At 34.1% G+C, this 25,195-nt stretch overlaps 1 protein-coding gene across 1 annotated transcript; it reads right to left on the bottom strand.

The window, feature by feature from the left end:
* Nucleotides 1–10,631: 10,631 nt before the first annotated feature.
* LOC104118701 (UDP-glycosyltransferase 43-like) lies at nt 10,632–12,591 on the bottom strand. Its single transcript, XM_009630006.4, has one exon. It carries the CDS (start codon nt 12,518–12,520, stop codon nt 11,075–11,077), a length of 1,446 nt encoding a protein of 481 aa, XP_009628301.1. The 5' UTR covers nt 12,521–12,591; the 3' UTR covers nt 10,632–11,074.
* Nucleotides 12,592–25,195: the final 12,604 nt, after the last annotated feature.

Raw genomic sequence — 25,195 nt, 5'->3', positions numbered from 1 at the left:
TGCTGAACATAGTGCTGCATATAGATTTCTTGTTTTAAAAAGTGATGTCCTTGATTGCAATACTATAATTGAGACAAAGAATGTTGAGTTCTTTGAATATATTTATCCATTGTCTAATAAAATTTCTCATACACTTGTTGAAACAGATAATAAAACTACCTCTAACGAGGAACTGAGAAGGAGCAAAAGGCCTAGGAAGAAATATTTTTCTTATGGAAATGATTTTTTAACTTTTCTTGTCGATAATGAACCATCAAATTATTTTGAAGCTATATCTTCTTCAGAAGCTAATTATTGGAAAGAGGCAATAAAAGTTGAAATTAATTTTATCATGAAAAATAATACATGGATTTTAACTGATTTACCTCCTGGTGCAAAAACTATTGGTTGTAAATGAATTTTCAAAAAGAAATTTAATCTTGATGAATCTTTAGATAAATATAAAGCTCGGTTAGTAGCAAAAGAATTTTCTCAAAAGCAAAATATAGATTATTTTGATACATTTGCACCAGTGACTAGAATATCTTCTGTTCGAGTTTTAATTGCCTTAGCTTCAATCCGTAAGCTTTTTATCCATCAAATGGATGTCAAAATAGCTTTTTAAAATGGTGATTTAGAAGAAGAGATTTATATGGTTCAACCTGAAGGTTGTGTCATTCCTGTACAAGAAAATAAAGTTTGTAAATTAATTTATGATTTTAAACAAGCTCCTAAGCAGTGATATGAGAAATTTGAACAAGTTTTACTGAAAGACAATTTTTCTTCAGTTGAGGTGGATAAATGTATTTATACTAAAGTGGTAGACAATGATTATGGGATAACATGTCTATATGTTGATGACATGCTTATATTTGGTACAAGTTTAAATATTATGCAAAGTACTAAATTATTTTTGTGTGCTAATTTTGATATGAAAAATCTGGTAAAGTAAATACAATATTGGGAGTTAAAGTTATAAGGAGTGAAGATGGCATAATGGTATCACAAGAACATTATGTTGAGAAACTTCTTAAGAAGTTTGAATATTTTAATATCACACTTGTGAGCACTCCTTTTGATACTAACTTTCAGTTGAAAAAGAATAACGATGACCCAGTTGCTCAGTCTAAATATGCTTAGATTATTGGGAGTCTGATGTATTTAATGAATTTTACAAGACCTGATATAGCATATGTTGTGTGTAGACTGAGTAGATATACTCGTAATCCCAACAACGAGCATTGGTCTGTATTAGCTAGACTAATAAAATATTTGCGAGGAACCATGAATTACGGTATCCTATATAGTGGATTTCCTTCTATTTTAGAATAGTACAGTGAAGCAAACTGGTTCTCTGATTCAGATAGACAAAATCCACTACATATGTATCATTTGTGTGTCACATATGTATCATATTTGTATCAATTATGTATCACATGTATACCTGTATATGAGATACATGCATGATACATGTTTGATATATGTGTCGCATAAGCTTTTTTGAACTCGATTTAATTACGAATTTTGATACAAAACCAGTCCAAATCACCTCCAATCTTGCTCAAATTTTGTATATTGACTTATCTATATGTTTTCAATAAATTTCAACTATACCCACTGAAAAAGTTTCTTTTTTGCTTAGATTTTTGGAATATTGTATTTTGTTTTGTATTTCATCACCTTATTTGCTACCTCATCCATGAAATTTCCTTTCTGTCTTACATCTAATTTTGCTAATCACGTTTAAAAATATAAAAGGAGATTTTTGCATGTGATTCTTTGGGAAAAAGAACCTTATTTATTTAGTTTTTTAATTTTTATATGTGTTTGGCTAATTTTTATATGTATTTTGTTGAGAAACTTCTTAAGAAGTTTGAATATTTTAATATCACACTTGTGAGCACTCCTTTTGATGCTAACTCTCAGTTGAAAAAGAATAACGATGACCCAGTTGCTCAGTCTAAATATGCTCAGATTATTGAAAGTCTGATATATTTAATAGATTTTACAAGACCTGATATAGCATATGTTGTGTGTAGACTGAGTAGATATACTCATAATCCCAACAACGAGCATTGGTCTGCATTAGCTAGACTAATAAAATATTTGCGAAGAACCATGAATTACGGTATCCTATATAGTGGATTTCCTTCTACTTTAGAAGGGTACAGTGAAGCAAACTGGTTCTCTGATTCAGATAGACAAAATCCACTAGTGGTTATGTATTCACCCTTGGTGGTGGTGCAATATCGTGGAAATCAGCTAAACAGACGATCATAGATAGATCGACTATGGAATCAGAGTTTGTAGCTCTGAGTTAGCTAGTTCTGAGGCTGAGTGGCTAAGAAACTTCTTAACTAATATCCCTTTAATAAAGGACGTATTCCCTTCTATGTCTATGCACTGTGATTGTCAAGCGGCAATAGCTATTGCAAAGAATAAATCTTATAATTCTAAAAGTCGACACATGAAACTAAGACATGATGCCATAAAATAACTATTGAGAGATGGAATAATTTCCATTGACTATGTGAAGTCAGAAATACATTTGGTCGATCCTCTGACTAAACCTGTGGGAAGAAAATTAATTCTTCAAACCTCAAAAGAGATGGGGTTAAGGCCGACATGTTGTCAATAGAGATGGTAACCTAACCTATGTGATTGGAGATCCCATGAAGTAGGTTCATATGGGTAATAGCAAGTCGATATTAGCACTGAAGTACTAAAAGAGAGTGCTTGACTGCTACTAATTGAGAGACTGAATTATAACACTTAATGAATTCATATTCCTTATGGATGATGTATTTAAAAGCAGTATACACTCGATGAATTCACCTATATGAGAGTGGAGTGAGGCGCTCCTATGAGATTTGGCCTAGTCTCTAGAGCTCTCATGAATAACCAGGCACGCGCATAGCCCCGTGGCGCAAAATCGCATTGAAGAGCAAAATTATGAGGGTTGAAATGTGATTGATGAAATCTCTAACTTACAATAAGAATTATTGGTTCAAAGAAATATTATATTTCACCAGTAATTCAGTGAGTTAAGTTTTATTGGTCTAAGTTTGGTTCATATCCCTGAAGATACCAAACCCATTACATTTAGACCATGCAAATCAAGCACGTCTTACTCTTTCCTACTTTGCATTCCTAAAATATCTTTTGATGTGGGGGATTGTTGATAAAAATAATTCATTTCAAAAGATATTTTGGACTAGTATGTGTCTTCTTGCATGAAGTCATATGTCCATGTGGCAATATCTTCAAGGAAACTTAACCAATTGTCATACTAAATGCTTTAGTAATCTCCCTTAATCACTAGCTATTATTACGGGTGTTCAAAACCAAACCGAAACCGAAAATCGAACCGAAACCAAAGCTTAATAACTTATTGGTATTGGGTTAACAGTTTAACGGACGGGGAATAGATTGAAAATTTTCTATTAACGGCTTATCGGTTTGGGGGCGGATTATTCAATTTTCTTAACGGATAATCCATTAACCCGTTATATATATATATATATATATATATATATATATATATATATATTGAGAATACATATATATATAAAATTTATTTTTATCCATATTACTGCTCTGGACAATTGTACGAAGTGCAAAGTGAATTGTACTGATTTATTTTTATCCATAAATATGAATTGATATTCTTGGATGTTGTTTCTTCTAAGTAGTGGGTTAATTAGTTATCTGGGCAGAGGTGTTATCCAAACAGGTTTTTAATTATTACTCTCATCTTGTATGTATGGCACTTTTAACTTTGACCCAACAAGCTTGTTCACTGGAACGAGTTTCATATATTGAAGAAAGGTCTCAAATGTGTTACTGCTACCGGAACTCGTGCAGATATGAAATGTTATCTTTCCGTGTCTTATATTTTTACTTCGGTTTATTACACGATTTACTAATTAAAAAAGCATAATCTAATTCGATAACCGCCCGATAATAGCTAAACTGATACCAACCCGCCTGATATCTTATCGGGTGGCTAGCGGATTAATACATTTAAAAACCGATAACCGATAAGGCGAACCGTTAAGAGTAAATAACCGCCCGCTCTGCCCGACAAGCAGCCCTAGCTATTATTCCCTAATAGCTAGCCATTCAAAATATAGAAAACCTTAATTCTTTCTTCAAGAAATTCCTATTCTAATTATTCCTTAAGATTTGTTAGTGTATTATTTTTGCTGATTCATGTATTCTCTTAAATAGAGGTAGACTTGTTTAATCCTGGGAAAATATTTTACATTGCTGAAATAGTTTCTTAGGACAATGCCCAGCACTACTCAAGCAAATTTATGTATCTGCTCCCAAATAATATTATTGCAATATTATCGTTATTTTCTCGTGTCATTTTCGTACAAAAACTATGGGTCGTACCTAGCTAATTTTTGTATAAAATCAATTTTCACATATATATATATATTTATACTTCGTCTCGAAAATATTGGGTTAAACCCGACAACTAAGGGCTTCTGAAACCCGCGGCGCAAAATCGCATTGAAGAGCAAAATTATGAGGGTTGAAATGTGATTGATGAAATCTCTAACTTACAATAAGAATTATTGGTTCAAAGAAATATTATATTTCACCAGTAATTCAGTGAGTTAAGTTTTATTGGTCTAAGTTTGGTTCATATCCCTGAAGACACCAAACCCATTACATTTAGACCATGCAAATCCAGCACGTCTTACTCTTTCCTACTTTGCATTCCTAAAATATCTTTTGATGTGGGGGATTGTTGATAAAAATAATTCATTTCAAAAGATATTTTGGACTAGTATGTGTCTTCTTGCATGAAGTCATATGTCCATGTGGCAATATCTTCAAGGAAACTTAACCAATTGTCATACTAAATGCTTTAGTAATCTCCCTTAATCACTAGCTATTATTACGGGTGTTCAAAACCAAACCGAAATCGAAAATCGAACCGAAACCAAAGCTTAATAACTTATTGGTATTGGGTTAACAGTTTAACGGACGGGGAATAGATTGAAAATTTTCTATTAACGGCTTATCGGTTTGGGGGCGGATTATTCAATTTTCTTAACGGATAATCCATTAACCCGTTATATATATATATATATATATATATATATATATATATATATATATATATATATATATATATATATATATATATATATATATATATATATATATATAATTTATTTTTATCCATATTACTGCTCTGGACAATTGTACGAAGTGCAAAGTGAATTGTACTGATTTATTTCCATAAATATGAATTGATATTCTTGGATGTTGTTTCTTCTAAGTAGTGGGTTAATTAGTTATCTGGGCAGAGGTGTTATCCAAACAGGTTTTTAATTATTACTCCCATCTTGTATGTATGACACTTTTAACTTTGACCCAACAAGCTTGTTCACTGAAACTAGTTTCATATATTGAAGAAAGGTCTCAAATGTGTTACTGCTGCCGGAACTCATGCAGATATGAAATGTTATCTTTCCGTGTCTTATATTTTTACTTCGGTTTATTACACGATTTACTAATTAAAAAAGCACAATCTAATTCGATAACCGCCCGATAATAGCTAAACTGATACCAACCCGCCCGATATCTTATCGGGTGGCTAGCGGATTAATACATTTAAAAACCGATAACCGATAAGGCAAACCGTTAAGAGTAAATAACCGCCCGCTCCGCCCGACAAGCAGCCCTAGCTATTATTCCCTAATAGCTAGCCATTCAAAATATAGAAAACCTTAATTCTTTCTTCAAGAAATTCCTATTCTAATTATTCCTTAAGATTTGTTAGTGTATTATTTTTGCTGATTCATGTATTCTCTTAAATAGAGGTAGACTTGTTTAATCCTGGGAAAATATTTCACATTGCTGAAATAATTTCTTAGGACAATGCCCAGCACTACTCAAGCAAATTTATGTATCTGCTCCCAAATAATATTATTGCAATATTATCGTTATTTTCTCGTGTCATTTTCGTACAAAAACTATGGGTCGTACCTAGCTAATTTTTGTATAAAATCAATTTTCACATATATATATATATATATATTTATACTTCGTCTCGAAAATATTGGGTTAAACCCGACAACTAAGGGCTTCTGAAAATATTTAATTCATAAGCGGGCCTATGTTTTGAGTAAAGGGATGACCAGACCTCGTTAACATCGGCATATATATATATATATATATATATATATATATATATACTAGTATCTATGAACGTGCGTTGCACGTTAATAATGTCACGTAATGATTTAAACATTTATTTATATGAAGGAAAAATAAAATTTAATTAATGAGAGAAATTTTATGTATAATAATTTAACAATCATCTAAATGTTGAAAAATATTATTACATTAGCATAATACATGAATTTAAAATAAAAGGACATCATCAAAACTTACACAAATGATCAATTTTGTCATATTAGTTAGATAATTATGTATTATGGTTTAAAAGTATTTAATGTGATGATATCTTAACGAACACTTCTTTGTGGACAATATTTTTTTGTGTTTGTTTCCTACTAATACTTTGGTTGCTCTGCCTTAACCAAAACTCTTGTTGTCGATCTTGATATCCCTCTTGAAAGTGCAACATACAGTTATTCGTAATATAGTCCAATATTTAGGATATTTGTCCCTGTGCTTTATTTGTTATATTTGCAAAACTTAAACATACTAAAAATTTATTTTCACACAAATTTAGAAGGATATACTTTAGTTTCGGAAGACGAAAGTTGAATTCAGGGATAATAATATACTTAAAAACACATTGACCAGTATCATAAGTTTTTCATACATGACGTTATTGTCAAAACTTCTATACCATTTGTGTGCTATTACATAAGCTATTCAACGTATCTATATTTTTCAGTAGCATGACGTACATTATTTTTTCAAAATTAACCTATATACAATGGAAGATCAATTTTAACTTAGTCTATTATATATACGGTGACACTAACATATGTAAGAAATAATAAACTTGACAACAAATATGTATGGTAGAAGAACATTTGGTATTAAAGTATTTAAGTATTCTTATTGGTAGTAATTATTGGTATTATTTTCTGATGAGTCAAAAACTGAAAAATATTTTATTTTTACTATAAAATTTTGCAATCAACCTTTTATTTAGTTGATCAACATATTCATTTCTGCTAGCTAAGATATCTTTTTAATTCTATCATGCGATTTGCACAAATTGCGTTTTAATCTAATGATAGAAATATTTCTCTTATTAATGCACTACTATTACTATTGGGATTAATAATCAAGTGTTCAGGGAAAAATAAATTATCTTTTATTGGATGCTCTTATTTGTTTCCGACATGAAGCAAAAAGACGCTGAATACTGGATCTGTTTTTACTTTATATTTCTTGTCAGTTGAATCTTTTTCATTTGAGGCTAGAAGTATAACTTTGGCAAGCTAGCTTTTACAGTCTCTGTTTTTGTCAATTTTGGAACTACTGGTAGTACTTGACATAAATCACCTCCCAAACTATTAATTTTCCACTAAACGGTTTATTAATATCTAATATATCTCTAGAACTCCGTTAGACACTTAGCCATAAGTGCTTCATTCCATATTATCAATTATTTTTCCTTATAAATTTAGCATCATTGCTCTGCTTTGATATACTTGTGATGGTTATTTAAGTTGTTTGAAAAGGTATATCAAATTTAAAGTGAGTGACCTCACAATAAAATCGTTGTTGGTACACCACTTGCTATTATTGCTAACAGTGTCATGCCTCTTGATATGATATTTGCAAGTAATGCATGACATAGAAATATTATTTCGATTCTGCCGGAGGCATCTACAAAGAATAATTCCGTTATAGCAGAGTCAACTCTTTATAATATAGTCTTGAAAGTTTGTTCTTGTTTTGGATTTAGTTTTGATTGTGCTTCCTTAGACACTTGTATAGCATTTTGATTCTTAATAATATATTAACCTTTTTAATTTTATTCTAACGCTCTTTTTATGGAATAAGATTATGTACCCTAAGTTTTTTTTAACTTGAATAAGAATTTTGCTCATATAATGAATTTAAAAAATAATTTAATTGGATTCTCTTGCTAAATAATTAATTAAAAGATTTAATTATTTGATTTTAACATAAAAATAATTTACTATATGTTGATTCAGAACTTAATATTAGTTCATATCTTGTTTTGAATATTTAATCTTAAAATTAATTTTATCCACTATAAATTTTATTTTCAAAGAGTAAAAGATTAATATGACATTTTACTTTTAGATCCTTATGTCTATAGAATTATTAGTAGTATTGACTCTTACTAGCCATTTGTTTCTCTTCTCACACATTTATATTCTTAAATATCTTTTAGTTGTTGTTTAATAATTGGGTATTTTTTAATATTACGCGAAAAATTGATAAAAAAATATTACTTGAGTAGAAAAATAGTTCAAATATAATATAAAAATATATTATCGTGGGGGTATTTTTATTTTCAATTTTAACTCTTTATGCAGTTCATTTAATATTACTTTTAATTTTTTTGGTATTGGACATTATGGAGTGGTAATGTATTGCCAATACAGAGGATTCTGATAAAATTGATTTTATTAAACTTTCCTACATATTTTTAATAAGATTTTAATAGATAAATTTTATTAATTTTAAAATATTAAATATTAAAAATTAGCATAGAAGGTATTGTAGTCCAAAAAATAAGTTATTGCAGTTATGCCCTTTACCTATGAGTTCTTATATTTAATATTTTAGGGCTATTTTGGTATATTAATATTATATCTATGCTTTTATAATAATATATGCTCTCATTTTTCTAAATAAATTTTGACAATATAATACATTATCAAATTAAATTAGTAAGAGGACAGTATAATATGTTTCGAATTAAATTAGTAATAGAATTTTTTAAGAAGTATATCCTAAAAGTAATAGGATTACATGACTAAAGATATTTACTAGTTCAATTTTATATGAATTAGACAACCTGAAAGTAATTATACTAATAGAATTTCTAAAGGTAATCATGTAGGATTCTAACGTGTAGTATTATGTCCTAAAACTAATAGGATTATAAGGCTAATATCTAGAATTCTAGTTATGCTCTTTTATTATGAGTTATTATGCTTAATATTATAAAATTATTTTTTGTAAGTCAACATTATATTTATGCTTTTATAATAATATATATATATATATATATATATATATATATTAAAGATGATCATATATTTTGTTTAGAACTCTTAAGATTAAAAGTATTCATTTACCTCCGCAACCATGAAAGCCTGGGTCCGGGCCGCACTAGCCCCTATTTGCATGTCCCCCTCAGATGTTCGATAACTCTTAAATTAGCATGGAATTGAAGATTCTTATCGAACTCTCGACAAATGAAATCCCAACAGATTTTGTTCCCATCCGAAGGAAATAGGATGTTGTAGCTAGCTAATTTTATGTGTAGGACCTTAGATACTTTAAATTTGGAACTATAGTATTATTCTACCGGAGTAATAGCCTATTTGACAAATCTTCTAAAATCTGTTTATTTTGAAAACTATTATTTTTTAAAGTGCTTTTCAAAAAAGTATTTTTGACAAGAATTGATTTGTGTTTGGCTAATTAATTTAAAAAATACTTTTGAGCAGTAATTAGTGTTTGACCAAACTTTTGAAAATTAGTTTCAAGTGTATTTTTCTCAATTGTGTTTCTCAGAAAAGTGCTTTTGGGGAGAAACTATATTTTTCTGCTTCTCAAAAACTGTTTATGCTTCTCCTCAAAAGTATTTTTTTTCCTTATAAAAGCTTGGTCAAACACCTCATTTTTTTGCCAAAAGCACTTTTGGCACCAAAAAAAACACTTTGGGTCCAAAATTAAGCAGGCTATAAACCTTATATAGATATATATACCTGAACGGGAAACTTTTGCCTTTCTTCTCCTCTTATCAATGTGAAATTCCCAAAACGTGCGTTAGAACTTTTTCTGTAACGAAAACTTCTTCACGTGAGACCATTCCTAATGTTAGAATTTTTTTTTACTGTACTGTGTACATTGATAATGTAAAAAAAAATCAATTTTACTGACTATTTATTTGACAAGTATGAATTAGTAACATGCAGTTACACATGATAATTGACTCATTACGATGGAAAAATTCATTTGATAAATCTTTTATATTGTCACAACATATAATTAAATCATTACTAATAGTATTCCCCGCATGACGTAATTCCTTAGCAACCGGACAGTAGTTTTGAATTTTATTTTTTGATTGCTAACATTTGGACAGTAGTTTTTGCTAGTTTTGAATTTTATTTTTTGATTGCTAACATTTGGACAGTAGTTTTTGCTAGTCTCACTCATCCTCTTCTGGTTCTTTATAGTTTACACAGATTGTTAAAGGAAAGACAAAATATAACAACAATAATAATATATTTAGTGTGACCTACAAACAACAACAATAACAATAATATATCTAGTGTGACCCACAACTGAGGTTTAGGGAGATTGATATGTACGTAGACTTTATCCTCTAACTTCTGAAAGTAGAAAAAATATTTTTGATAGACAGACGAAATATAACAGACACATGAAAACCAAAATAACCTTACATTAAACAATTAGGAGAATGTAATGGATCCATATTTACTAAATGTAACAATAATCCGATATTAAATCAAACTTAAGAATTACAGCTGATTCATGAAACAAAAAAATGGAAAATAAAAAAGAGAGGTTCCAGATTGCTATTACAAAATAGATAATGAAAAGAAAAGGCTAAGTTCTAGCTTAGCCTAACTACTACATACTCCTGCTATTTATATATTTTTCTATTTTCTTCAACACTCTAATATTTTAATGAATTTTCTCAACACGGATCCTACGATCATATATTGATATTTCCTCACTTTAACAATTGACTCAAATACCAGCCCAATAGTATAATTGGTAAAGTGCAGGTTCATAGCAGATAAGTTACAATGAAGCAGACAGCCCTAGTATTCTACTTTTTTTCAAATATGATTCTTCCAATACTTATACTTTATTGTAGTCAAAGCCACCAAGTTGGACTAACTAAACTCTTTTTTCAAATCACAGCCAATAATTTATCAATCAACTGTCCTAGAAAAACAGAAGATGAGCCATTTTCCTTCCAAACTTCCTTGCATTTTTCACTCATCTTCTTAAACCTTTGTCTCACCTCACCCTCACCATCCATCAAATTTTTAACCCCATTTGCCACTTTCTCTGATGAAACCAATGTGGTACCATCTCTATAATCCATTGTGATTTCCACAGCCAAATTTAACTCTTTCACCATCTCAAATGCATTCAAGTGTTGCTCAGCATATACAGGCCATGTCCCAATTGGCACCCCATAGTATAAACTTTCAAGAATTGAATTCCAACCACAATGTGACACAAATCCTCCAATGGCTTTGTGGGCCAAGATTGTCACTTGTGGGACCAACCCACATATTAAACCTTTCCCTTTTGTTGCTTCTAAAAAACCATATGGTAAAATTTCCTCTAGATTAGTATAATCATTTGGAAGTTCTCTCTTGTCCTTCGGTGCTTCCCTAATTGCCCACAAAAAAGGATACCCTGATTTTTCCAAACCTTTTGCTATTTCTTTCACTTGTGAAATATTAAGACTTCCCATACTTCCAAAACTCAAGAAAAGTACTGATGATGGAGCTTGATTATCAAGCCATTTCATTACATTTTCATGACCCCACAAATCTTGATGCCATTGAGCTGGTCCATTATGGTCTAGCACTGGTCCAATAGGATAAACTGGTGGTACAACATCAGCAACAGCACTTGCCAGTGAGTTTAAACAATAAGATTCAAGTTCTTGAAATGTATTTACAACAATACCCTTGGTTTCTTTGTACCTTCTTGCATGATGTAGGAACCAAGAGTAACCATCTATTTTTCTCTTTAGCATAAATGAAGGGAAACAATTTACAGGGACAGGATTGGAAAAACCAAGAATATTGAAATGAGTGGCTGAATCTTTGAACTCAGTGTTAACACTAACTTGAGCATCTAAACTTGAGAGGTGACACATGAAGCTTAAGAAAGTAGCAGGGGAAGCAAAGTAAAGATAACATGGGATGTTTAGTTCCTTAGCAACATCAATAAATGGAGTACAAAACATGTCAATAAAGAATCCAACAACTTGGCCCGAGTCTGAGTCTGAGTCTGAAATAAGGTTAACAAGTGCATCTTTGACTTGTGATGTATGATTTTGTATCAATAGTGATAAGAAGCCTATAGTGGCATCAAATTGATCGAGGGACGGCGGATCCGCCGTGGGGAGGGAGAGGAAATGGACGTTTCCGGTGGTGGCGGTGGCGGCGAGGAAGTCATTGTAGGATTGAACAAGTGGCCTTTGAGGGATGTTGATTAAGAGTATGGTGGCTGAAAAGTTTTGGTTTGTTTGAGTCAAGTGTTTAGCAAACTCAATGGTTGGAACAAGGTTGCCAAGTGCTGGTGTTGAAATGAACACTACCTTTGCTTTTTTCATGGTTGGTTTTTTAGTCTTTGATTTTTTGTTTGAAGTAATTGGAGATAAGGTGGTCACTATATAAAGTGTTGTCTTCTATCTATAGCCCCTTGTTTTGGAATCTTTCTTTAGGTAGGTCATAAATAAATGAACATCACAGTAGTACACCCTAAGAAAGTTATAATAATAAATAAATGGTGAGTTCATTAGGTAGGTCATTCTATATATTCGATTTTCAATTGGTAGTAGGTGGGACTCGCACGGGTGGACCCACATTGCATATAGATGTTCGTAACACGCAACGGAAGATAATAACAATTCTGTGAAGATCTTTTCGTGTTTAAAATTTATTTATATGTCAAAGATCGGATCTGATATGTACCTGATAAAGAGAGTCTCGTTTCAAAATTTCTTTGATAGTGCGAAGACTCTATGCGTATTCACACCGAGACCGATCCTTGCTATCAGCTCTTTGATCAATGAAACACGCGAACAAACTGAAAGAAAAATTGTGTTGAAACTTTTCTTAAAAATCTCAACACAAAGGTAGAAGAACAAGAAATATTTTTCTTGTAATTGTATTTTCTCTCTTGGCTTTGTATTGCACTCCCACTGTCACAAAGTTTCTTCTCAAGAAATAATAATAATAATAATAATAATAATAATAATAATAATAATAATAATGCTGCAATTTTTTTCTTCATCACCCTTTACATAGTATCACCTATAAACCCTTTTTCTATTTGATTGAGGTGATGATTTATTTTGGGTAAAAATTTAATTCCAAAATTAAACTTCATGGAATAATTAAGGAAAAATTTACAATCCCATTATAAATGGGAAGATGCCGCAACGTCCTTGGGGCTTTCACGTAATGTCTTTATGGACTTTCTGTCAATCCAATTTCAATTGGAATTCATAACTCTTTATCAATATTATATTTTATATACATCTCTTATATAAAATAATATTAATTATATATATCACATATATATTTCAACCAAAAGATATAATTTAATTTATTCACAATATTAATCATATTTTCTGTGCTAGCAAAGAATATAATAATATTTCATTTGGACTAATAACTAAATTTATTTGATTAATTAAATTCTTTAATTTAATCATCAAATAATAATAAAGTAATTAATCATTTAGCAAAGATCAGAACACTCGTTAGTGTGCGACCCTATAGGTTCAATACTAAGCCGGTAGTAAGTTGATCACATCAATATATTAATCAAGGGTGGCGTCTAGCAACACTCCTTAACGGCCGGATAGAATGAAGTATACAATTTACTCTCAAGAACCCGTAGAAGAATAATGTAGTAATTTCTTCTGTCCTTATAACTCTAGGTCACCCTAGGATATGGTTCAACTGTCAAATCCTGATAGGCGACCAACTATGCGTTCATGTCAAATATAATCGACCATTGAATGACCTAAGAAACTCTTTTCTTCTTTCATTCAATTGCCCTGACCAAGGTCTTAATTTGGTCGTTTATAATTCATGACAACATGGAACTTAAACTCATTACCAAGAGTTGACAGATTCCATCTTGATCAATCACTAATTTTACAAGCATTTAATCGTACCCAATATTCTTTCAACTATCGCCTTAGGGCCATAGGTGTCTAGTATCAAAGCACAATAAATAACTTGTCAATTACTATGATGATCTGAGGTCATAGAAAATTCTTACATCACATTCTTCAAGAGAATATCCTATTGACAGTTTATGGTAATTCTAACCATTAGGAATTATCCAATGAGTCGGTTCAATGATCTTATCTTTATATGCATCATCTATTTATGTGATTTAGTTAATGTGATCAATTAATCTTCATCCCATAAAGACGATTACATAAATATTGATCTAGTCGGATTACTAATGTCCAAATTAATAATCCTACGATCAAGAACAAATTTAGATTAAGTTGTAAGAGACTATACTCTCGTTATCAAGATCTCCATCACTATGACAAGTCTCAACATTTAATCAAGAACCTTATTAAATTAATAAAGCAATTAATAATAACTATGATAAAAGAATATCAAATGTCATATATTTTATATCAAATAACGTTCACAAAAATATGTTCAAATCATCAAATATGAGAATGAATCTAGGGTATATCTACTATATCCCTAACAGTTGAATCCGCTTAGTCAAAAAATATCATTATTTTTATGTGAAAATTATATTGGTGAGAAACAAATTACGTATAAATATAACAAGTTGAACCCGCTTGACGCATACAAAGAATTGGCGTGATTGCTCAAGCGGGGTCATCTTAAGTTGCATGTCGAGTTCGAGTCGCTGCTGTTAGAATTTTGCAAGCACTTTTTTCTTATTTTAAAAGTGGTTAGATTTAGTGCACTTATTGCGTTCAATTCTTCTGAACTACCATTTTAAAAGTTCCCAATTGAAGGTATTGTACAATTTATCAATAGTGATTATCTTTTATTGTTTCTTCAAATATTCTTCTGTCTTAAATTTACACCTTTTTAATTTGAGTGTTTCAAATATTTCGTACTGTTTTCCTTACCAATTCCTAGTTGTTGCTTCCTCACAGTTTCTTGTTTAATTATTTCAAATTCTTATACTATTAAAATCTTTAATTTTATGTTAGTTTTTAGTTCTATTAATTGTTAGCACTGATTAGATTATTACAATGAATATTTTAGCGCATGTTAATTTGTTAAATTTAATAAATAAGTAGATTACTTAGTATTTTGGTATAGATTGAATTGATTTGAGTGAAGTAAAACAGTTTTAAAAAATTAAAGTTTAATAAATGGTTATATTTTAAAAGGTACATATATAGATTTGTTGTTACTTTTTTTTTTTGGAGCATGGCATCAAAAGAAAATAAAGAGTAAACACAAATACTTGTTGAGGTTTGTTATGAAATAACATAAAGAGCGGAGGGTGAAACTCGTTTGTTTCTCTAGTAATATTACTTCTACTGTTAGATAAATTTTAATATCTGTCTGAACCCGCTTGCACAAAAGTTTTGGTCCGTCACTGGATGAGAGTAGAGATAAAAATTGTTGTTTACCACAATATAAGTTGAGTATGTCATAGTATAAGTTGAGTATGTCTGAGTTTTGAGGTGCAATCACCTTTAATTAGAGAGTGTTTAACTTCAATATGAGATTTTTGAACACGAATTTCAATTTAATCGAACCTTACTACGAGTAACGAATATCAAATCAGAAATCAAAACAAAATATCATGTAGGACAAAGGCTATCATCTTAATCAATGTAGAAATAAATAAATAAATAAATAAAAAGAAAAATGGGAAAGGCAAAAGTTATGCATGGGAATAGTACTCCAAGCTAACAATAAACTTTAGTCTAGCAGGCTTTTCAAATTCGATATTCCTATTATGTTTGTTTTCTGTTTTTAAGCCAAGTCATCTTTGACCAATATTTATGATTATTTTTAAAAATTAAAGTTGCTTTTGATGTTGGATTATTTTATGCGGTACTGAATGATCTAAGCTTCATTTTTTTCTTTCAAAAACTAAGGTGAGTATTGTATCGGGTAAATTATGTTATGACACGTGGCCGTACGAGAAAGGGACATGTGGAACCCAAGACAGGGGGTGACTAAAGACTGAAAATAACTGTTTCATTTGTCACCGGGAAGAATAATGCTCATAAAGATGTGATAAATGCTATTCTTCTCGTAGCATTCAATAGAGAATATTAATAGCATTAAGAGCAGTTACCCATTACAAGGAATTTATCATTTATGTTCACCGTTACATCATCATCAATGCCCCTAATAATTGACATTAAAGAAGGGAACGACCCTAGGACCTTATTCATAACTATAAATAGTGAGCTCAGTTGTCATGGTAAAGGACATGAGTTTTCTGGCAAACTTACACTATATTTTATACAAAGCTCAATCCAATATTATCTTCTGATTTCTCGATTCATTTGTTATTGTGCCCGAAAATCTTGTTCCCGAAATTGTTGCTTTGTTGTTTCGTCTATATCTTAAGGCTGAGTATTGCGTAACTCTTCAATTATTTATTTATTTCAGGATCAAATTAATTCACTTATCTAGAAACCACGTATAAATTTAACTGTACCATTTTACGGATAAACAGTTTACCACCCACCGTGGGGCCTAGATAGCTGTGTAATTAAATTGATCCTTGCCTTTTTTACTAACGTGTTTTGATCATTTTTGTCTTAGAAAAAAATCATAAGAAATGGAAGACAACACTGTTAATGACATATACAACCCCAAGATTCGAGGGGATTAGCCTCATTCCGAGGACTCAATCAGCGACACCCATAACGAAGGGAGTGACATTATACCAGTGCATAACAGGGAGTATCCTCGACATGTTCGGGGGACCACTCCCGATGACGCTGGTGAGGAGTATGTCGTCGATGCGGTAAGGGTCTTGCAAGAGCAGCAAGCGATCATTCTAGACCACCTCACGCGACAGTATAAAGTTATGACGGAGTTGAAGCAAGCGTTGTCAAGAGCTTCAAATAATATAAACAGACGAGATCTGATCCCTTCCGGGATTCCCACGAATCAAACAACGCGGAGGATCGACAACAACACTCATAAGGGTGAAATTGGTTTCGATAGGGCGGGGGGAACGGATCCGGCCTCAACAACGAGAATGATTCTTTCAAGAATGAACTTTTACGGTTCACGATAGAAGTAAACGCCTGTATGGACCAGATCCTGGGCGCGCCACCAGTGCTGAAAGGCCCGAACTCGAAGAAATATACGAAATTGCCGTACAAGCCAAGTACGACACTAGAGTTAATCCCGAAGCGGTTCAAAATGCCTGAAATGCCAAAGTATGACGGAACTTTAGACCCCAGGAGCATATTACCACCTACACAACAACGATAAAAGGGAATGATTTAGCTCCTCACAAAATTGAATCTGTGTTGCTGAAGAAATTTGAAGAAACCCTTACGAGGGGGTCCTTGACGTGGTATTCGTTGTTACCCGAGCATTCCATAGATTCCTTCGAAATGCTTGCGGATTCATTCATCAAGGCTTATGTCGGGGCAAGAAAAGTACAAGCCCGAAAGGCTGACATATTCAAGATAGCGCAAAGAGAGTCTGAGCTGCTATGAGAATTCGTTACCCGATTACAGAAGGAGAGAATGTTGCTCCCGGCTATCCCGGATGAATGGGTGACTGAGGCGTTCACCAAAGGATTGAATCCGAGGAGTTCAGACGCTTCCCAAAAATTGAAAGAGAGCCTAATCGAGTTTCAAGCAACAACCTGGGTGGACGTCCACAATCGGTATGAATCAAAAATAAGGATCGGAGATGATCAGGTTGGTTTTCCATCGTCGACCAAAGGACGGGAAAAGAATAAGGAAAAATCAAAGGATGATTATGACGCGGACATGCAGACTTCGAGGGGCCAGTTTTTGCCTTACGAATGAATTGAAGGGCGCAACAGAGGTTTACGGACAACTGACAGGTTCACGATCGACAGGAGGACCGACCGAGGTCGGAATAATGGATCACTGCAGGATAAAGAAGTGGTAGGATCACGGGATCCTTCCTACCCTAAATTATCAGAATACAACTTCAATGTCAGTATAGTGGAATTGGTATCGGTCATGAGAAACATCAAAGAATCACAGTTCCCAAGATCGATGAGATCAGATTCTAACCAGAGGGATCCTAACTTGTAGTGTGAATATCACAGGACGAATTACTGCTACCACACAACGACGCATTGGTAATTTCTTTAAATGTTCTAGATTTTAAGATTAAATGTGTTTTAGTGGATACAGGGAGTTTGGCTAATATCATACAATAGAGAGTATTAGAGCAAGCTAAACTCATTGGAAGCATTATTCCAGCCACAAAGCTCCTTGCCAGATTCAACCTCACAAGTGTGACAACTCGGGGAGAAATTTTATTACTCACAAACGCTAAAGGAGTAATGAAAACAACTCTTTTCGAAAGGGTAGATGGTGATATGGGATACAACATCATTCTGGGAAGGCCATGGTTGCATGAGATGAAAGTTGTACCATCAACATACCATCAATTATTGAAGTTTCCAACACCCGATGGAATTAAGCAGATAGGGGGTGACCAACCGGTAGAAAGAGAGATGAATGCAATTTTGGTCTCTAGTAGCAAAGGAAAGGAACACGTGGCATAGCAATTACAGGGCCCGACACCTACTCCTGTACTAGATGAAATTAGCCAGGCGTTGGAAGATAATCAGGTGGCAAGATATTTCCAAGTTCTAGAAGAGACCGATGCGATGAAGTCCACAACAGAAGTGCTGGAGCAAGTGGCATTTTTCGAGGAATTCCTAGAAAGGAAATTCCACCTAGGGACACGACTGCACCCAGAACTCATATCTGACTTCATTAAATTCCTTAAATCCAATGCTAATTGTTTTTTATGGTCGCATGAGGGTATGACAGGTATCCCGACATAAGTAGCCGTACACAAGTTAAGCTTGGATCCTAACTTACCTCAGGTAAGACAAAAGAAGCACCCGATCGCCGAAGCCAGGAATAAATTCGTCAAAGAAGAGGTAACCCGCTTACTTAATACGGTTCGATCCGAGAGGTAAGATATCCATACTGGCTAGCTAATGTATTAGTAGTTCCTAAAAAGAACAATCAGTTTCGCATATGCGTAGATTATAAAGATCTTAATAAGGCGTGCCCAAAAGACTCGTTTCCACTGCCAAACATCGATCAAATAGTTGATGCCACGACCGTGCATAAGTTAATGAGTTTCCTCGATGCTTATTCTGGGTACAACCAAAATAAGATGAACACGGAAGATCAGGAATTTTTTTTGTTTATAACGAATTTTGATATATATTGATCGGGTTGAAAAACGTCGGAGCCAATTATTAACGGCTCGTGAACAAGATGTTTGAAAATCAAATAGAAAAAACTATGGAAGTTTATATAGAAGATATGTTTGTTAAGTCTTCAAATGAAGGTGATCATCTTAAACATATGCAAGAGCCTTTCGACATCCTAAGGAAGCATAATATGAAGCTTAATCCCGAGAAATACGCGTTCGGGGTCAGTTTTGGTAAGTTTATGGGATTTCGAGGGGGATTGAAGTAAACCCCGATAAGATCAAGGCCATAGGGGATATCCCAGAACAACTGACAAGCGTGAAGGAAGTCCAAAGTCTTACGTGGAGATTGGCAGCTTTGAGCAGATTCATTTTCCGATCGTCAAAAAAGTGTCATCGTTTCTTCGCACTGCTCAAAAATAAAAATAATTTCGAATTGACCCCGGAGTGCCAACAGGATTTGAGGGATTTAAAGAAGTACCTGTCAAGCCCTTCATTGCTTTTAAAACCAAAAGAAGGGGAAACATTGTTGGTTTACCTCACGGTCTCGGAAGTTACGGTAAGTATTGTTTTAGTCTGATAAGACAAAAGTACGCAATCTCACATTTATTATGTTAGTAAAGTTTTAACGGGAGCAGAAAATTATTACCCACATTTGGAAAAACTAGCCTTAGCTCTCGTAGTCGCCGCTTGAAAGCTGAGGCCCTATTTCCAATGCCACCCGATAGTCGTGGTGTCTACTTTCCCTTTGCAAAACATCATCCATAAACCCAAGCTCTCGGGTAGATTGGCCAAATGGGCCATCGAAATGAGTGAGTTTGACATAGAATATACGTCGAGGACTGCAATTAAGTCGCAAGTCTTGGCTGACTTCGTGGCCGATTTCAGTTCAGGATTATTGCCTCAGGCAACCAAGGAAGAAATGATGATGTCAGAACCGACATCAAGGGTTTGGACCTTATTTACGGATGGAGCCTCCAACGTGAAAGGATCCGGGCTCGGTATAGTCTTAATTATGCCTTCGGGGAAAACCCTGAGGAAATCCATCAGGACGATCCATTTAACTAACAATGAAGCAGGGTATGAAGCTTTGATTGCAGGACTTGAGTTGGGCCAGGGACTTGACTCAAAGGTCATCGAAATCAAATGCGACTCACAGTTGGTGGTAAATCAGGTCTATGGGATGTTCGAGACCAAAGAGGAGAGCATGCAACAATATGTGGTAAAGGTTTAATCTATGATGGCGCGATTCCGAGAGTGGTCAATTACTCATATCCCAAGGGAATAAAATGCAGAAGCAGAAGCATTGGCAAACCTAGGATCATCAACAAGAACAGAGGGATCAGAGTCCGGGTCGGTAGTACAACTGATGAACTCAGTCCTGGCTATAGATGGTTACTACGAGGTAAATTCAACTAGTCTGGTCTGGGACTGGAGGAATGAAATCATCGATTATCTTGAACATGGGAAGCTACCTGAAGACCCTAAAATATCACGAGCGTCGCGCGCTAAAGCAGCGCGATATAACTTCAAGGGAGGCCAATTGTATAGAAAAGAAGCATTTGCTCTCGAAGCAGGACCAGAGCCACCTGTTCGAGTAAGCGCCTCCTGAAGCAGCCTCGCTGTATCAGCAGGATCAACCAAGGCATCCTCCTCGGGAACAACAACAGAGCCCGCAAGTAAATGTAATTTCATAGACACGTTAGAAGTTATCAATCAAGTTCTTTACATGAAAAATTGAAACAAGATGAGTTTGAATTATAATGATTCTTAGCCTTCCACCTGTATTTAGGGGCCAGTTCTTTCCACAAGTGAGTCTCAGATGTCGTAACGTGCAAAATATTTTGTACCCACCGGTCTAAACCTTCAATCACCAGTGGGACCAATCGAGTTGCTGAAACAAACGAAGGATGGAGGATTAATACGGCCATTAAATTTTTTTTAGTAAAAGAAAATACAAAACAAAGAGCTTACGAGTGCGGTTCTAAGCGGCCGGAAAGGATGAAGTCGTTATCGGAATGGTATCATTGGTGGCAATTGCAACTAACCGTTTCATCCACCCACGGCCATTGTCATCATCCATGCTAGACAATAAATCATAGTGGCCACGCTTGTAGAGGTTTTATCATTCCCCCGCAGAATATTTTGGGAGAATAAAGATTCATCATGTGAGCTAAGGTTAGCTCCTCTCTAGTTTCCTGGCACAAACGCCAAAGGCAAGCAACCATCCTCCATACATAAGGACTTACTTATGCCAAACATACCTGGTAACGAAGGCAAAACTCCGTAATCATGGAGTCAAGCTCTCCGCTCAAAGAAAACGCACCCAAAGTAAAGGGATACGTGTAAATATATGTAAAACCCTGCTTGGGAAGGGTGACTCGCTCTGATAGATCAGGAGTGATAATTTCTAAGTCATGGCAGCGACAGTCTTCCTTCACATCAGGAATGCTCGAAGGAAGGCTCGAAGGGCGTATGGAATAAGGATATCTGCTAACAGCCCATGTACGATAATTAGCGGTAGGGAATTTCTCATCAAAGTCTTTTGTGGTAATAAGACTTCTAGGGATGATGGAGCCCACTGTTGGAGGAGCAAATTCCTCGGCTTTGTTTTTGCTTTTTGAGGAACCGATACGTTTTGAGGAAGAAGTCATTGTAAGAAAGAAAGGGTCTTTCGTTTGAAGAGAATTAGTAAAAAGATGAAGAAACAATATGCAAGTTAGATGAAGGAAGTCTGAAAAGTTATGAAGTATAAGGGTGGAAGTTGATAAGTATAAGTAAAGGTTTTGGCAGCTAAATTCATGGCTGGGATTACCTCGATAATCGGTAAAATATGTGCTGAATCATGGGAGGACGCGTGCTCAGGGCATTAAATGCAGAGAGATATGCGTCTAATCAACCGTCAGAAGCCTTCAGAGGGAATTATAATAATTCCCGCCAAAAGAGTGTTTCTACCAACTTCCCGGTAACACAAAGTTATGTCGCCGGAAAGTAGGGGGACTATCTGTATTGGGTAAAATATGTTATGACACGTGGCCATCCGAGAAAGGGATACGTGGAACCCAAGACAGGGGGATGACTAAAGACTGAAGACAACTATTTCGTTTGTCACCAGAAAGAATAATGCTCATAAAGATGTGATAAATGCTCTTCTCCCGGTAGCATTCAATAGAGAATATTCATAGCATTAGGAGCAGTTACTCATTACAAGGAATTTATCATTTATGTTCACCATTACATCATCATCAATGCCACTCATAATTGACATTAAAGAAGGGAACGACCCTAGGACATTCTTCATAACTATAAATAGTGAGCTCAGTTGTCATTGTAAAGGACATGAATTTTTTGGCAAACTTACACTATATTTTATACAAAGCTCAATCCAATATTATCTTCTGATTTCTCGATTCTTTTATTGTTATGCCGGGAAATATTATTCCTGGGATTGTTTCTTCTGCTATTTCATCTACATCTTATGGCTAAGTATTACGTAAATCTTCAATTATGTAACGACCCAAACCAATGGGCCGCGACGGGCACCCGGTGCCTTACCTAACCGAGCACCAACGCAACGTATCTTTCTTATCATACCATCATGGTTAAATGGGCCAGAAGGGTCGTCATGATATAACCAGAATAAAACATAAGGGAATACTCGACATAGGACGACCCAACATGCTACGGGCCTATAAGGCCGACATGATTATTGGTACACTCAAAACATAGGCCATATAAGTATCCATATACATGAGATATGTGTACAAGCCTCTAAGAGTGCATAAATGTCATAAAGGTCGGGACAAGGCCCCGCCATACCAATCAATACTTGTCGAAATCATACTGACCAAATAGGCAACTCCGGAGCAAGTGAAGTGTACCAACACCTTCCGCTGAGCTGATAGCCTACTAAGAGGACTCTCAACCTGTCTATCGGGACCTGCGGGCATGAAACACAGCATCCCCAGGCAAAAGGGATGTCAGTACAAATAAAGTACCGAGTATGTAAGGCATGAAAGCAGTATATAAAAGACATGAAAGAAATATGGAGTAAAAAACTCAACCTGCAAGTCTGAATAGCTTTGTGAATCATGAAACATTTATAATGTCATGCATATGCGTATAAATGTCATATCATGCATAGGTATATGCGTACATAACATCATCAAGCCTCTGAGGGCATCCCATCATATCATCCGGCCTCTGTGAGCGAAATTATCAACGTAGACCAACTAATCAGGTGGAGGTGCATATATAACGCTATAACCTTTCCCCATATCCCATATACATATAATAACGCATATATAACGACATCTGGTCATGGGTCAATGTACATGTATAAATGAATGCAATGTATATGAAGTAAGTTAATAATATCTCTCAGGATGTCATAAGATCGATATGCCTTTCGTTAATATCATGAAATAAACTTTATCAACTTATGTATTTTTTGAGACCCATAAACAGATGATATAATAATAGGATACATGGGGAATCAAGAACATAGGCACCCCTAGTACTTCTAAGAATAGATTCATTTGTGAATGTTCCGCGTTTGCTCGTTTCGTTTGTATCATATGGATCATGGCAAAAGGAAATAAGGGATAGCCTTAACATACCTTAGATCCATTGAGTCCTTAATACCTTCCAAGAAGCTCTTCAAACAACTCAACTCAATCTACCATAGCATAAGGAGATTCAAAATCAGTGTGCTGAGTAAAGGCTAAGTCCACAACTTAAACTAGTAACTCGTTTACGTAAATTTGGGCAGCATCTCCCCTGTAAAAAGAGCCTCCTCCAATCTAGTAATACATAATTATCAATAACAAGACACCATATAATAACAACAAGTCACAACTACTTCACGACGAGCGGCAATCTCCGATTGAAACCTGTATATCCCATATCATCCCTTATAAACTTCTTAATATAACTTAACAGTATCATTAACATGATAATGAAGTCATTCATCAATGATTCCATCCTTATACCATATATTTATAACAAAGAAAATAATCCACAACTCCAATTATCCTCAATTAGCAACTTTATTCACTAGTCCATGTCTAGCTCATCCATTTAACTTAATCAACATCAAGATAACCTTAAGCACATGAAAGAACACAATATAATTACCTCCTACAGTGTATTCAAGTCGAAATCCATGTTATATTTAGCTTACAACAACCCAACACACCCCAATCACTTCATACCCAAAACGACAACTATAGTAGTGTCAAACACCCCGAAAATATTACAAAGAACAACTAATCCACTATTTCGCCATTATGTGGTGTTTTTCCATACCATTTTTCCTCCAAAACTCCATTAAACATTATAAAAATAGACATCCCAAAAAAATAATGCGAAATAGCCCACAAAACAGTCCACTACAAGTCGAATAACTCGAACTCACGGCTTCTGATTACCGTCCCGTGAGTTCTAACTATTAGGAAACGAATTTATCAACCTTCCTTGATATTTAAAATCTTAAATACAGAATGTGGGAATTTTCCTAACTATTAAATACCTTCCAAAACTCAAACTACAAAGAAGAAGAGAGGCGATATAGCGATACTTACGTCGTAGGGATCGTTCTAATGTTATCGCTTCATGATTTCGTACCCGGGATGTTAATCTTCTTTGAAACCCTTGTAGAGAGATTAAGGGTATGTTTATGGGTCTTATTTGGTAGTGGTTTCTGGAAAAATAAAGAAAGAGACGACATAAGGGATATAAATATCCATTTTGTTGAAAAGTCAAAAAGGTGCTACTTGGCATCCTAGCATTGCCCTTCTTCCAATACTTATATCTTTTTATCCGGATGTCGTATGAGCGAACGGTTAAAAGCA

Source organism: Nicotiana tomentosiformis, chromosome 2, assembly GCF_000390325.3.
Source record: "Nicotiana tomentosiformis chromosome 2, ASM39032v3, whole genome shotgun sequence".
Lineage (NCBI taxonomy): Eukaryota > Viridiplantae > Streptophyta > Magnoliopsida > Solanales > Solanaceae > Nicotiana > Nicotiana tomentosiformis.
The sequence above is the reverse complement of the archived record's forward strand: the minus strand, read 5'-3'. Positions and strand labels throughout refer to the sequence as shown.

Coding starts and splice junctions, on each gene's coding strand:
- LOC104118701 (XM_009630006.4), bottom strand. CDS start 12,520: ATGAAAAAAGCAAAGGTAGTGTTCATTTCAACACCAGCACTTGGCAAC.